The 16,356-nt window shown below is 41.2% G+C and overlaps 1 protein-coding gene across 1 annotated transcript in view; it reads left to right on the forward strand.

The window, feature by feature from the left end:
• Positions 1-165: 165 nt before the first annotated feature.
• Positions 166-16,356, forward strand: part of kif6 (kinesin family member 6) — a 452,839-nt gene continuing 436,648 nt past the window's right edge. Inside the window, exons 1-3 of the mRNA XM_067366883.1 lie at positions 166-303; positions 1,758-1,864; positions 7,307-7,381. Coding sequence (XP_067222984.1) covers positions 244-303; positions 1,758-1,864; positions 7,307-7,381 — 242 coding nt within the window. The 5' untranslated portion in view covers positions 166-243. The remainder of the gene's footprint in view (positions 304-1,757; positions 1,865-7,306; positions 7,382-16,356) is intronic.

A 16,356-nucleotide genomic window follows, 5' to 3' on the forward strand; every position in this document is an offset into this window, starting at 1 on the left:
TTGGCCCCGTTTGCGTTCCATATTTTAGCTTGGTTAGGAAATAAATGACACAAAGGGAGCGCCATATGCCTCACGGCTTTCCATATGCACACCACTTCTGCAGTGCGTGTTACGTCATTGGTCGCGTAGCAACCTCTGTACACACAGAAGTCTAAAAAGAAAGAAGTGAATAAAACGTGTGAAGCTAAACGGGTGCGTTGGATGAAAAAACAAATGAATGCATCGTAAATATCATATAAAACAATGGTTAAACAAACGATTCAAATCTTTGCCCGTGTGAAACCGACGAAGAAACCCACCGCGGTGAGTTTTTATTTATTTATTTATTTATTTTTTGCGTTTGTGTAACGTTACAGTGTATTAAACAACTGATCGGTTTGCACATATAATCTTGTGCAGCAACTATTGTGCAATTCTCATAGCACTTGTATCTGCATAGCCTAGTCGTGTTATTTACGTGTTATAATCTCAATATCTATCTAAAGAGTTAATAAGAGTTCAAAGTTCAGCCGCTCGAATCCTGTCTGGAAACAGGACAAGGGATCACGTCACTCCTCTCTTGGAGTCTTTACATTGGCTCCCTGTCAGATTTCGTGTCGATTTTAAAATCCTGATGCTTGCTTATAAAGCTTTGCATGGTTTGGCTCCTCGTTATCTCTCTCTGCGCTTACCTACACACCTGTGCGTGATCTCCGCTCCTCGGAAGCTGGCTTTTTAATCGTTCCCCACACCCGTTTAAAATCTATGGGTGATAGGGCGTTTTCTTCAGTTGCTCCTAGACTTTGGAATTCGTTGCCTACTCAGATTAGGCAAGCAGAATCCCTTAGTGTTTTTAATTCTTCCCTTAAAGCTTATTTCTTTAGGGTAGCTTTTACTTGATTATTTTGAAATTGTTAAATTTCTCATTTACTTGTTTTTGATAGTACGTTCTTATTTGGTATTTGTTTTTATATCTTACGTTACTTATTTTAAAGTATTGTTTGTATAATTTTATGTTTTGTTTAATCTTTTTGTGAAGCGCTTTGAGATGCTACTTTTTAAAGGCGCTATAGAAAATAAAGTGTAACGTTACTATTATTAAGAGTTAAATGCATGTGTTTTCTTTTAAAATGTAGGTGCTGCAATGTCTAATATCTCATTTCTTGTAATTATATACACTGAAAAACTGGTGTAGGATTTACTACTCCAATAATCATAGTCCAGTTAGTCCAATAATATTAGTTATTACAACTGATTTAAATCAGTGGTCATTACCCCCAGCAGTCATAGCCTAAAGAAGCAAATGTAAGAAGAATATAAGAATATGTCACATGCATTACAAAAACCTCTGTGAACACAAATCCTCAAGATCTCTTCTGTCCAGCACCTATTGTACATAGCATTTCTGTCTGTAATATGGCCATGTTATTTACATTTTACGTTATTCAGAGTTAATAATAGTAAAGTGCAAATGTTCTATAATGTTGGTGCTGCATTGTCTAATGTCCTGTAATTTTACAGACGTGTGTGTGTGTGTGGCTAAAAAGGGTTTGTATCTTGAGGGTTTGTATTCATGGCTATACTCTGTTCTTAAGTCATAATATCGATGTGATTTAAACCAGATTGTTTTTTATTTTCTTCTGTAGGCTATGGCTGTAATATGAATATAGTGATAAAGTCACAACTGCAGAATCATAAAATAGAGTGATTTTACCATTCTTATGTCTGTACCAGCAAGTCTAGATATGTGTACTCATGCTTAAACATCCCCTTTACAGGACTACTCTGTGGACTGTGAGGAGCAGGGCAGTAATTTGGAGTTTATGGTTCCCAGAGACTTGGCAGATGGTTTTATCAACAATAAGAGGGAAAACTACAAATTCAGGTGATGTGAAGAAAAATTAAGGAGAGAGATTTAAAGGGGCTCTATGTAAGATTTTTACTTTAATAAAGCATAAAAATACCTTAATATGTTTGCAGATATTTAGGAAACATGCTAAGTTCACCTACTTGTTTCTCAGAAAAACAATGCTACAGCCAGATATTCTACTTTGAAAATGTGCGTTCCGGTGTCGGAATGTCTGTTTTTGTTTTGGTCTGTGCGAAATCTCGTGCTGCCAGTTTATCCAATAGCATTTTGACATCACAGGTTGCCAGTTGGCAGAAAACACTGCGTATAGCAGCCATGGAGACCAGCAAACAAACTGGGTCAGAGAATCAGGCAATAACGTCAGCTGCGCGTTCTCGCTCTCTCTTCTCTGTCACGGTGAAGTGACATACACCCGCGCGGGCGCCTCCTCTCTCTCACTCGTCGTCTCTAGACTTGTGCCGATATTCGATAATGCGATAAATCGCGGTAATGAATATGCACGATATTGTAATCGTTGGCACTTCAGAATACCGTAAATAATAATTTATTACCAATTATTAATTTTTTATAAGGCAATTAAGAATACTTTACCCATCAAACATATAAATTGCACAACACCGCTGTATTCTGCGTCAAAAGGACACGTGCTCAGATGTAAACAATCCCAACGTGCATGAGAAGCACATGGCGGAGGCAGTGAAGGAGACGAGCTGAATGAAAGTGCGCGTTCACTCTCTGACAGCAGAGGGCGCTGATGGAACTGCAGCGTGCAGCGGTTACCACGGAAACCGTGCAAACAAAGTAACTGCGCTAGTGAAGCTTCTAAAATGCTTCAAACAACCATTCATTTTTTTGTAATCTCAATGTTGTTCATCACAGCACCAAATACTGAATACTTAAAAAAGACTTGAAAGGATATTTATTTTCAAACCTAAACCTTTTTATATTTTAATCTGGACTACAACATGCCCTAATGATTAGAAATGTTCTGATTATTTGTTATTGTTCAGTAAAAATTTGAAAACATACAGCTTCATTAGTTAACATGTTAATTCATTATCACTAAACTGACAATAAAAATACTTATAAAGTATTAATTATTATTAATTAATGTTAATTTCTTAGTTACTATTTAATAACATTACTAAAATCAAAATAACTTATTTAATGGACCTGAGATAAAACTAACAATGATCAGTTGTGTTTCTAAACTAACATTAACAAAAAATAACACTTTCTGTAACAAATGTAGCTATTGCTCAATCTTAGTTAATGCATTAAATAGAGTAAAGTGTTATCTGTTGTTCTTTATAGCCTAATTCTTTTGCATTTTAATCTTTGAAAATTTCAGTCAGAGTTGTTTTTGTTTTATTACAAAAAGAGTTCTTAAACCTGTTAAACTATGACAAAAAATGGTTTTGCAACTTATTTTAATATCGTGATAATACCATATACCGTGATAAAAGCTTCATCATTTAATCGCAACATGAAAATTTGATACCGTCACATGCCTAGTCGTCTCATTCGCTCCGGTTAAAGGGATAGTTCACCCAAAAATTAAAATTTGATGTTTATCTGCTTACCCCCAGCGCATCCAGGATGTAGGTGACTTTGTTTCTTCAGTAGAACACAAATTATGATTTTTAACTCCAACCGCTGCCGTCTGTCAGTCAAATAATGCTAGTGGATGGGAACTTCTACTATAAGAGTAAATAAAACATGCATAGACAAGTCCAAATTAAACGAAACGATCAGTTTGTGCGATAAACCGAACAGTATTTATATCGTTTTTTAACTCTAATATACCACTATGTCCAACCGCATTCATCACTCGATTTGTTTGGTCTGATCGCGCTCTTATAGCTGCAGTGATGTCTCGCTCTCATTGAAGTATATGCGCGAGACATCACTGTCGCTGCCAGAGCGCGATCAGACATTGGACATGGTGGTGTATTAGAGGTAAAAAATTATATAAATACTGTTCGGTTTATCGCACAAACTGATCGTTTCGTGTTTTAGGAAATCAATGTGTCGTCACGAGCCGCAGGGTTTAATTTGGACTTGTCTATGCATGTTTTATTTACTCTTATAGTAGAAGTTCCCATCCACTAGCATTATTTGATTGACAGACGGCAACGGTTGGAGTTAAAAATCATCATTTTTGTTCTACTGAAGAAACAAAGTCACCTACATCTTGGATGCGCTGGGGGTAAGCAAATAAACATCAAATTTTCATTTTTGGGTGAACTATCCCTTTAAGTAGTGCTTGTATTGCGCATAATTTTAGTCATTCCCGCAGGTCTCACGCTCACACCAAAAGCGTGCGCACTACTGATCCAGTGAAGCAAACAAGCCATGCTCAGTCTCAAACAGAGACAGAAATCAAACAGAGTCACAAGTACCAAAATAACCGCCTTCCTGTGCTTAAACTGTCAAATACATACAAAAGTATGTCAAAACCAGCGGCACAGGCAATCTTGGCGAGTACACGGATAAACACTGTCAGTTTTTAATCGTTAAATAGCTAAGAAAGTGAACTCATGTTGTGTGTAACAGTATTGGGTCCGTTGAACACCGTTCATAGACTCTTAAAGGGACAGCAGTCCAATATTCCTGCTGCTGTCTGTCATGTTAACTCTCTCGGGTCGGTGGTCACGCCGGCGTGATCACCGCGGTTTTTTTCTAACCAGTGTGAAAGAGACTCAAAATACTCTGTCAATGTTGCACATACAATTAAGAGCTATACACCATTTTAATCTGTGGAATATCTTCTTTTATTTGTGTACACTCAGAGTAAAAACAAAATGTTGTGCTTTTTGTAAAATAAAGAAAACTAAAATGATGCATGATCTGTCCTCTCCCCCTGAACAAAGTTTAATCTGCTAGTTCTCAGAAAATGAACTATAACTTAGTGAATACTAATCACAAAAAAATAGACTTATGTTTAAAGACACGTTGAAATGTCAGGTTTTAAATCATGTAAGTCATATTGAGAAAAAAAAATTCTGTGTTTATGTAATCTGTATGAAAAGAGAGCCATGTCAGAAGTCCGTGTTTCAGCTCAGTATCCACTAGTGCGGCCACGCCCACGGAGCCAGCACTATTCAGAGGCAAATTCAGAGGCAATACATGCATACTGTTACAGATCCCGTGTTCCCCTGGACTCCATTTCCCAAGATCCTCCTGTTCTCCACACCTGCACTCACTTCCCTCGTCAGCTCCTCATCGTCACTCATCACCTGCACCTGGACTCCATTGTCAGCACTCCCATATATTGCACTCACTCCCTTCACTCCTCGTCCGTTCTCTGTTGTGTTAATGTGTAGTTTGGTTATCTCTGCTTTCTGTTTAATAAATGTATAGTTCGTCTTGTGGAAATCCGTATCTGCCTCATCCCTCTACCAGCTACCGTAACACATACATTGTCTCAATCATGTATTTATTCTCTTGAAAAGTGTTTATCTGTATGTAAAAGCCATGGTTAGCAACCTCTGGAAGACATGCCGTTAGTTCCTGAAATGTCCTCTTCTTCTTTAGAATAATTTGTGGACTAAATGTGCACAGAGAGCGCCCTCCGGCTGCAAGTATGAATTGAAAACACCATTCCTGAAATGTCTTCTTTAGAATAATTTGTGGACTAAAGGTGTACAGAGCACCCTCTGGCTGCAAGTATGAATTGAAAACAGTATCCAGCACTCATAGTGATGATAATAAATATTGAATCAATATCACTCCTCAGTGTAGAATATTGACATAAACATATGAGAATCCATCAATATTTCTCCAAATGTGCATGCTTTTAAACTAAAAACCTATATTCAGACTCTTTGCATCACAGAAATACATTATTATTAAAGAATATAATAGAATACCATTATTTTAAATTGAGCTGAGACATGATTACAGAGGTTTTTTTCACAGCCTACCTGACTGAAAGGCCTCATTATTATGCAGCACCATTAGAGATTCTTTATGCGATTATTTTGTCTTCTCAGGTGTAAATGAACCATTATTCATGATGATTCACGCCTCCACGCATACTGTGTTTCTTGACAAAAAGTGTCTTACAAAAACTAAATCAATATATTGTTTTATATGAACAAGTAGGCATTATAATTTTTTACAAAGCAAAAACTCTAGCCTATAACCTCCAATACCCAGAAGTCTTGTAAACACAGATTTAATATATATTTTTGGCCTTATTTCAGTGACTTAAGTTTTTTGCTTTTTCAGTAACCATGCATAAACGTTATTCCTTCAAAAACACAATTATGTGCATACATGTTCCTCACATATTATGATAGCCTATATTGTGCTGAATACAGTGTAATGACACTTTTGTCATTCATATGTTTATGAACAACTGAAAAAAGCACAAATGTCAGGGCATGTCAAAACTTCTCCAGGCCCCAAATCAGCCTCAGACTCCAGAGGGTTAAGGTAACCAATGCAAAATAACAAAATGTGTTATTTTACATTTGATTACTTTAAGTTCTGTAGTATTTCTTACCTGAATAAAACCCAGTTAATCCGAAAAACTTCGTTTCATAGCTCTCTTTATTATATTGCATTTATTTGAGCTGTTTATATTTTATTATTGACTTTTACTTTTTTTTTATTGAAAATAAAAACTCTGCATTGAAGAAAGATTTTTGTTTGTATATGTTGTCATTTATAGTTCTTAGAAAGAAAATCGGAATCGGCAAAAAATATGTGTTGGCCGATCACACTAACAAAAAAACGGAAATTGGAATCAGCCAAGAAAATTGCAATTGGTGCATCTCTACTAAAAAGCCTCTGAATCCATCTAAATATCTCTATGAACAACAGCATATCAAAACAGATAAATCAACTCATCAGCTTACAGTGCGCAAGTCTCCTCAGCTTTCATTGTCAATTGTCAATTGCACTCCCAATTGTTGCTGGCAACCATATGCTGTAAAAGCTGGCAACCTGCGTCTTTGAACGAGGGGGTGGGCCAAACAATATTTTGAATTTGGACTGCAGTACCTATTTTGAACTCTGGGTGTCATTCCTACAGAGAGCCCCTTTAACATTAAGGAATTATAGTGTTAATTTCACAAACATGATATGTGCTATTAATATCCTTGCAAGGCTAATAAAGTTTAATTTTGCATATGAAGGGTATATTTGCTGTGCCCACAATGTATAGAAACATGAAAGTGTATTTTTCTCTCTCTGCAATCTGAACATCCTGCTGATTCTCATTTTATCCTATTTCTCTTGGGACATCTCTTATTTAAGGATGGATTAAATAAAATAAATAAATAATAAAAAAAAAAGAAATAAATTGCTGGATAAAACCGATGTTTTAAAACATGTTAGATGGATTTAGAGCAGATTAGGCATATAGATATGCAACCAAACTTTAAGTAAAAGCAAAATTTGGATTTATTCATCTTTAAACAACCCATTTACACTAATTCTTCACTTTAGGTTTCAGAAGGTTTTTGACCAAAGAGCCAGTCAAGAGGAAATCTTTGAGACCATTGCCAAGCCTGTTGCTGATAAGTGAGTTGACATTTTTTCATATCTGAAAAGAAAGCTCAAGCATGCTTTTAAAGTATCACATTTCACAAACACATTTCATTTTAAATGAGAAAACAACAGATATGTATACTATTCAAAATTAAGAAAAAAGTATTTGGACACAAATGTGATGAAACATGCCAGTAGTTAAAGGTCCCTTTTTTCGTGTTTTTTTTTAAGCTTTGATTGTGTTTATAGTGTGCAATATAACATGTGTTCATGTTTCGCGTGTAAAAAAACACAGTATTTTTCACATAATTTACTTATCTGTATACCGCTGTTTCCACTGTCATAAAAACGGGCTGATGACTTCCTTGTTCTATGAAGTCCCTCCTTCAGAAATATGTAACGAGTTCTGATTGTCCCAGCGGTTCCTGTGTTGTGATTCGACAGCAGCTTAGCCCACCCAGAGCCATAGAGAGCGCACTTTGCCCGGAAAGGTCACGCCTCTTACCATAACGTGTGCGGCACATAGTTTTACATGTGGATTATTGTGGTGTTGTGCCGAATGAACACAAAAGACAATAATTCCCGAGAGACTGAACTCTTTAATCTCCACAAGCAGTGACAGAAAATGTACAACGTTAGCACTCACTCAGAACAGTACCTCATACGGAAAACAGCCATATACATAAACATAGTCCCCTCTTGTGGCCATTATGTGCACTGCAGTCCAACATTAACTATTGCAGTAAGGATACCACAATTATAATTTTCGGGAACCGAGTTAAACATAAATTGTAACCATTGATCTCTAAGTACAGCGTCCCTGGGAAGGCCAAACAAAGGTGATTGGACTGCGGGATGAAAATAACACCGTTTCGTAGACATGGCGACAAACACACTCTACAAACGCAACTCTTGCTCTTCTCCGTGGGAGCGCAACAAGACCACGCCCCCTTTTTTGTGTATTCCTGTGGGTGGAGGTTAGTCAAAAAACAATAAAGCATTGTTTGTGTGGCTTATTAGGGGTGTAACGGTACATGTATTCGTCCCTAACCGTCACGGTATGGACGTCACGGTTCGGTGCATACAGTCAGATGACACAAATACAGTCAGTCACAGGCTATCCACAATCCAATTTAGAAGGGGGCAGTAATGCATTGTAGCCTAACCAGCATTAACCGCCAACAATCACAATAATCTATGCGTTTTGTTACTTATGATAAGGAACAAAGTGACATCTTTCAAATTCTGTCCATTTTATCATGAAATTCAAACAATAAATGCAGTTTTGAAACTTTTTGCCGTGGCATAACAGATCGTTGTATAGGCAGTTCAAGCAGCAGTGTGGAGCGTGAGTGAAGGTGATCATCCCTTCCTCTTTACTACTATTTACAAAATGAACATGAATGAACATCAGGGGACATATGTATAAGTAGGGATGGGAATCGTAAGAAATTTTCCAGTTCCGATTCCGGTTCTGCCTAACGATTCTGGTTCCGGGTTCCGGTTCCATTAAAATAATTAAACAACTAATAATAAATGGTAGTAAGGGAAAAATGCACAATACTTGACTCAAGCAGTCCTTTTTTTGTTTATTATACTTGTAAAATGAGTTTAACAGCCTGCTAATCTCATATTTACTAACATTTTACAATAAGGTTCATTAATTAAGTTCATTAATTAATGTCAACTACATTAACATGAACTAATAATGAACTGCATTTCTACAGCATTTATTAATCTTTGTTCATGTTAATTTCAACATTTACTAATACATTATTAAAATCAAGAGTTGTATGTGTTAACATTAGTTAATGCACTGTGAAGTAACATGAACAAACTATGAACAACTGTATTTTTATTAACTAACATTAACAAAGATTAACAAATACAGTAACAAATGTATTACTCATGGTTAGTTCATAAATAAACCTTATTGTAAAGTGTTACCACAAATTAGACAAGATGTTTGAACACACATGTAAGATCCAGACAGGTGAAACATAATATTTAGTAAGTTAGATTCATAAAGACTTGTTTCTGAAATAATGATTCAGTGATAAACACATTTTTAATAGTAACTTTGTTGCCACCTAGTGGCGTAACAGTTCAATCGATACAGTCATTGGGCCCTATTTTAACGATCTGAAACGCAAGTGTCAAAGCGCAAGTAACTTTGTGGGCGGGTCTCGGCGCTGTTGCTATTTTCCCGGCGGGATAAATGGCTCTTGCGCCCGGCGCAAATCTAAAATGGGTTGGTCTGAAGTAGCTTCATTATTCATAGGTGTGGTTTGGGTGTAACGTGAAATAAACCAATCAGAGCGTCATCCAACATTCCCTTTAAAAGCAGGTGCGCAAGTTCCATTATGGATTGCTATTATTATGGCGTATTTACCAGGCGCACGCCAGGAGCGATTCACAGCCGAGAAGACTGATGTTCTTGTAAGAGCAGTGAAAGACAGAGAAGTTGTGTTGTATGGGGATGGGAGAAACCCACCCAAAATAGCGTCGGTTAAACAGGTTTTTTCACATCTTCGTGGCACACCACAATGATTTCCATCATCTCATGTGTTAATATTTTTTTAGTGTAACAATTTATGATTTGCAAAAATAACTGTTGCATCTGTGTAGATTACATGAGCAAAGTGTATGCGCGTTGTGCACGCTATACATTATGGTCAAGCATGCGCCCTTAAAATAGCATAATGAACAACGCGCAACGCGCCACTGACTTTAGACTAGGTTTTTTCTGGTCAGTGGCGCAATTGTTTAATGGAACAGCAAAATAGCACCAGGGATTGTTTGCGCCGGAACACGCCTCCTTTTTTGCGCTGAACCGCCCAGGGAGCGCAAGTTCATTCACTAGTTTAGCGACGTGCTTCTGTGGAGGGAAAAGCGCACTTTGCGCGGGTGCAAAATAGGAATGACACATGCGTCGGTGTACAAAGTCAATTGCGCTGGGTGCAAGATAGGGCCCATTATTTGAAGTTCAGTTACTTTCAGAAGGTAATTTATTATATTTTGATCAGTAACATCAGCACTTCTATCTGAATAATAAACTTTTGTAATACTTCTGTTATAATTGGAATATTTGTCATGCAGAAATAATACTGTGCGTTTGTAAAGATTGTTTGTGAAGCTGTTTATATCTACACATGACAACTCTCTTTAGATCAACGGCAGCGCTAACGCAGATTTGAATGTCACGATTTTATTTTTGTCAAAGGTTTAATATACGGGTGAATCATTGTCATTTAGGAATTGGATCATGTGGAAATCGAGAATGTGATCTTTTAGAGAGAAATCGTGCAGATTTGTGAAGCTTTGTTCACTCTCTCTCTCTACATTATTGAAATCAGAGGGTTCCCAACCCTTTGTATAAGACTACTCAGAGTAAAATTTTAAGTGTCACATTCTAAAAATGATGTAATTTTACTCTTATTCCTAGACTTAAGAATACGTGTGATTCATAAAGGTCCCTAAAGGCTGGAATACACTACGCGACTTTTGCCCCGACTTTTTTTTTTTAGGAACATGTCAACACGAAATAGATCAAAAACATCCTTTCAGTCTCTGGTGGTGCAGGTCCTTCCACTGGTGTAGGTGGTGTGTTCACCATCAGTTCTGGAAACATTGGAGAGTCTGAACAAGCAATGGGTGTGGTAACAGCAGACTCAGCCTCAGTGGCAGATCCCAGCAGCAACAACTGGTCCAAGTGTCTTTTCCAGATAAACTTGTCAGATGTTAGTACAGTGTATGAGACTGGGCTGGTTTAAGCTATCACTGTCGCTGGTACCCACTTTGGTCCTGAAGTATAGGGTAAACGTACCTATTAAGCTCACCAAAATCTATATTGAGACATTTTTAGTGCACATGTGTCACGTTCCCGTTCATTCCCAGAATACATTTCCCACAATCCTCCCTGGCAATCAGCTGCACTCACCAATCAGTAATCACCACACCCAGCTGCAGCATATTATCTGGACTATTTAAACAATTTACACACTCACATACTTTGCAAGGTCTTGTTAACTTTTGTTACAGTTCTGTGCGTTCTTGATTCTTGTTTGTCTGCCTGTTCCTGATCCTGTCTGTTCCTCATTTACGATACTCTGCTGCCTGCCCTTAGGACCCTTTGCTCTGTTTTGGATTTATGTTTGTCATCTGCCAGCCCTGACCCATTGCCTGTTCCTCGACTACGATTCTGTCTGCTCTCTGCCATTCCTGTTTGCTGTTGTTCCACCTTTGCCTGTTTGACTATGAACTCTGTTTAAATAAATCTGCAAATGGATCTTACCATGTGTCCCGCTTCGTTACAACATGATTGATTTCAGTACAAGAAGTTATGTTAAAATAAAATACAGTTTTTCTCGATTGCTTAAACATTTCTCAAAGCTATGCCTCAAATTCTCAAAACAGTAAACACAAATCCATAACATCTCACCCAATTCCCCAAATATCCTATTTTCAGGTCAAAATGAAGCTCTACAATCAAAACCATTCACTCTTGCTGAAAAAACAAACTTTGCCCTCAGACATCACACACAAGCCCTCAAAAACACACAACATACTACAACATAGTCTTACACACCAGTAAGATAAATTCAAAACAATACTACAAAAAACAAAAACCAGTAATAAGTTGCTTGTGGTTCTCCCCCTCACGGAACTTTTCACATGATGAACACATGTATACATTTGCATATTTTTTAGGCCTTAATGTACTGTGCAGTGCATTACACCAAACAACAATAAAAAATATATTCTGCCCCAGCATCACATCTTTGGTCTGGGACAGGCCAGAGAATCTCGTCAACATCACAGGCTGCACTGGCCCTATCCGGGCAGCGGGGGATGCCTAATCCACCCCGGCACGCATCAACTGAAATGTCCAGTCAGGCTTCTTCCATTCCATCGTCTCTGTGTCCTACAAAAATAGGAGTACAGATTACTGTAACTGTAACACATCCTTTTTACAAAATGGAAGCAGACAGAAACTCTATCTGTATGTAAGGCAATTTGATGAATGTGTTGTTACAGAGTACAGCACTCAAAAGTTGCAGTACACTGAGGTACTCAAGGGTGATCGAGGTGATGGTGAAGCAACTTAAGTTTAGCTGAACTTATTGCCCAGCCTCCCTCATAGTCATACCATGGGCAAGGATATGGTCAACTAGTGGTACGAATTTCATCTGAGACTCCTGGTCTCCTTGCACCTCATCCTCTTCCTCTTCCTTCACCTCTTCCTCCACTCCTTACTGCTCTTGCTCATCCTCTTCCTCCTCCTCCTCCTCTCTGGTGTCCTTAACCTTTTCAATCACGTCTCTCTGGATCCATTGTTCCAAAACTGACTCAGGCTCTTTTATCTCTCTATTGAAGGTTCTGATTGGTGTGTGACTAATTTTGACTCTTATGCTGCGTCCCAATTCACCTACTTATACTACAGTTTTTCTCGATTGCTAAGACACATTTCTTGAAAGCTGCTCTCCTTTTCTCTAAGCTGTGAACACAAAACCCAATTTTCAAGCTACATTCACAAAACCTCAGACTCTTCTTGCAAAACCAAACTTTCACCTCAAAACAGTTCAATCTGTGCCCCGAGTCAATCAAAATTAAAAACACTACTGAACAGTCACTAAACACTACGTAGACAAATAGAAAACACAATGCTCAGGACATGAAGCTGGAGAAATAAATGTTCCCATTCAGTCGGTCACGTTCGACGTACGTCGGACAGACCGACGAATAGGAATCTCGCTAGAGAGGCCAATCTACTTCGAATGTAACTAAAACGAGCCAATGCACATTGGCATGCAATCATATGCATCAGCTGCTCGCCTCGCAGCGCGGGTATATAATGAGCAGCAGGTGCGTTACATCTTCAGCTTTTCGCTTCAGAGCCGAACGGTGTTTGTTCCTGTTCTCTGCAAGCGAGTGTCTGAGTGTCTCTAGAAGACGAGTCAAGCTTTTTGGTTGAACTTCTCTTTTTTTCCGAGTGCGGGCGAACAGCACAGCAGCGGGGTCGAAGTCCTCTCTTTTTCTGTTTTTGTTTCGTTTGCCATTTTTGAGCAAATAGCTGTTTGACAGCGTCAGAAGGCTGTTCTCACGGCTGGTACGATGCGCTTTTGAGCGCTGAAAAGCCGTTTTTACGGCTGGTAAGAGTGAGCGCCTTCAAAGAGAGAGAAAGCACATGACAGGCTGCACACAATCCCTGTCTGTGTTGCGTTGGCCGTTCCCCTGCGTGCTTCAGCACTTCTAAAAGAGTAAAGTCCCTGAAAGAGCTTACACAAGTAGATTCGCGTCTTTTTAAAGACGACATCCTACTTGTGTTTCTGGATGCGATCGTTCCTGTCCTCACTGACGGCCACGATAACCGTTTCGCATGTCTGGGCGTGTGCTGAAATGATGTTCGTGGGTGTCCATGTTTTCATATGAGAACATGATCACGTCGACACGCCGGTCGTGACTCTTCTTTCTCCGGGAAGCTTGAGTCCCCTCTGTTGTTGGCCAGCTGCCGCTTGTGTGTAAAAGCATAGCCGCGGGTCTGCCCGACACTCTGGGAGGCCGTGGAGATCAACGAGAGCAAACTTCTCGCTCCTCTACGTGTCGTGTGCCGTCGAGCTGCCGGGCTGCAGCGCGGGTTGTCACGGCAACCCAGCGCTCGCTCGGCGCTCTAGATGCGCGGTTCCTTTGCATAATCTCCATTGTAGCGCCCTCTCTGGTGCACCAGAAGAGGTCTGCTTTGCTGATATGGCTTGGGTGACATGAGGTTGAGGGGTTCCTTCGGGGAACCAACCCCCTAGGGCCCCTCCCTCTCTAGCGCATTGCAAGCTGTGCAGTTTCTGGATTGGATTGCTGGTCCTTTTCATAGGGGAACCTAGCATTTCATTCAGAGCTCCAGCTGAGGGACAGACGTCGATTGCAGCATCGGAGAGAGTGCTGTTATGCTCTGGAAATGAGGGTGACGCTGCCCACTGTAATGGTGTGTGCTTATGCTGACTCAGATTCAGAGTTTACAGCCATGCTTTCCTGGGTCTTCCAGATGTGCATGGAAAACTTGGCAGTATGGGGGTATATTGGTGCCATAAATATGGAATGACAAAGGTGCCAGAATCTGCATAAGTTTTTCCTCTCTCACTACCCTCTTGGATGGGGTGGCTGTACACAGACCACACCCACCCTGCATGTGAGGCCAAGGCACTCTTTTTGCATGAGGGTAGTTCTGTGCTGGGGTTGAGCTGCGCTTGTTGACTAACCGTGATCAAAGTCACGGCGCAGGCCCTCAGCCAGACGATGTCCACCTCCATGGTCCAGAAGTGCCCCCTGGCTTACCTTGTGAGGTGTGAGAGGTTGTCAAGCTAAATGCTTTCTCAATGCTCCCATCTTACGAGGTGGCCTTTCGGTGACGCTGTCGAGGACTGAGCCCAGCGGTTCTCCTCAGTTAGTAGCGGATCGGGGAGCTTCCCATGACAAACCATTGAGTTCCTCTTGGGCCGCCCCTCAGTCTGCTCGTCGCCAAGGGTGTCGTCCCCTGCAAGAAACTCCGGCCCAGCAGGCTCTGCTGTATCCATTGCGGGGAGATGACGCCTCCCGTCTCTGCAGCTGTTTAACTGGTTGGTGAGAATCACCCCTGAGACGGGCGACCCAGAGATGGGTGGGGCTGCTCTTCCACCCCTGGAGGAGGGCCAGGTGGTAAATCCTTTATTGGGTTTGTTTCTGTTCCACCACTGACCCAAGAGGCAGCGGTATCCAAATTTTAAAGAGCAATTCCTCCATTTCCAGGTCTGAAGAGGGTTTGGAGAGCAGTGGGAGGAGAAAAACCTCACCACTCTCATCCCCCTCTTCTGTCACCAGCGGACAGCAGCGAGCAGCGGGCAGCCAAAGCCTCGACTGCTCCCTCTGTCCATCCGTGGAGCCAGGTAAGTGTTGCCTAGCACACTGTGACGCCGCTTCGGGCCGCCTCACAAAGAGAGCCCCCCGAGCCGCGTCCCTGTGTTCCACCTCGCTGCCCTGCTGCGGGTACACCGGTGGTCCCTTTGGTCCTGCTTGTACGGTCTCTGCGAGCCGGGTTAGCGCTCCCCAGTCCGTCTCGCTGGCTCCTTCGGACCATCAGGGTCGGCTTTGCGATTCAGTTCGCCCGGCTTCCCCCCCCAAGTTCAGGGACGTCCTCTTCACTACAGTGAAAGATGCCGATGCCCCTGTCCTGCGTGCGGAGATCGCAGTCCTACTGGCGAAGGACGCGATAGAGCCGGTCCCTCCAGCCGATTTGAGGTCGGGGTTCTACAGCCCCTACTTCATTGTACCCAAGAAAAGCGGCGGGTTACGACCGATCTTGGACCTGCGAGTTTTGAATCGGAGCCTCCACAAGCTACCATTCAAAATGCTCACGAAGAAACGCATTTTCGAGTGCATCCGTCCCCGAGATTGGTTTGCAGCGATTGACCTGAAGGACGCATACTTCCATGTTTCAATTCTTCCGCGACACAGGCCATTCCTGAGATTCGCGTTCGAAGGTCGAGCATATCAGTACAGAGTCCTACCCTTCGGGCTGGCTCTGTCTCCCCGCGTCTTCACGAAAGTCGTGGAGGGAGCCCTTGTTCCCATGAGAGAACAGGGTGTTCGCATTCTCAACTATCTCGACGACTGGCTCATTCTAGCACAGTCCCGGGATCAGTTGTGCAAACACAGGGATTTGGTGCTCAGACACCTCAGCCAGTTGGGGATTCAGGTCAACTGGGAAAAGAGCAAACTCGCCCCGGTGCAGAGGATCTCTTTTCTTGGTATGGAGTTGGATTCGGTCGAGCAGATAGCACGCCTCACAGAGGAACGTGCTCGGTCGGTGTTGAACTGCCTGAATACATTCAATGGCAGGACAGCGGTCCCACTGAAGTTCTTTCAGAGGCTCCTGGGGCATATGGCGGCTGCTGCGGCTGTAACACCGCTCGGTCTGCTTCAAATGAGACCGCTTCAGCACTGGCTTCACGGCGGAGTCCCGAGATGGGCGTGGCAGC

The sequence above is a fragment of the Chanodichthys erythropterus genome, chromosome 18 (genome assembly GCF_024489055.1).
Source record: "Chanodichthys erythropterus isolate Z2021 chromosome 18, ASM2448905v1, whole genome shotgun sequence".
Lineage (NCBI taxonomy): Eukaryota > Metazoa > Chordata > Actinopteri > Cypriniformes > Xenocyprididae > Chanodichthys > Chanodichthys erythropterus.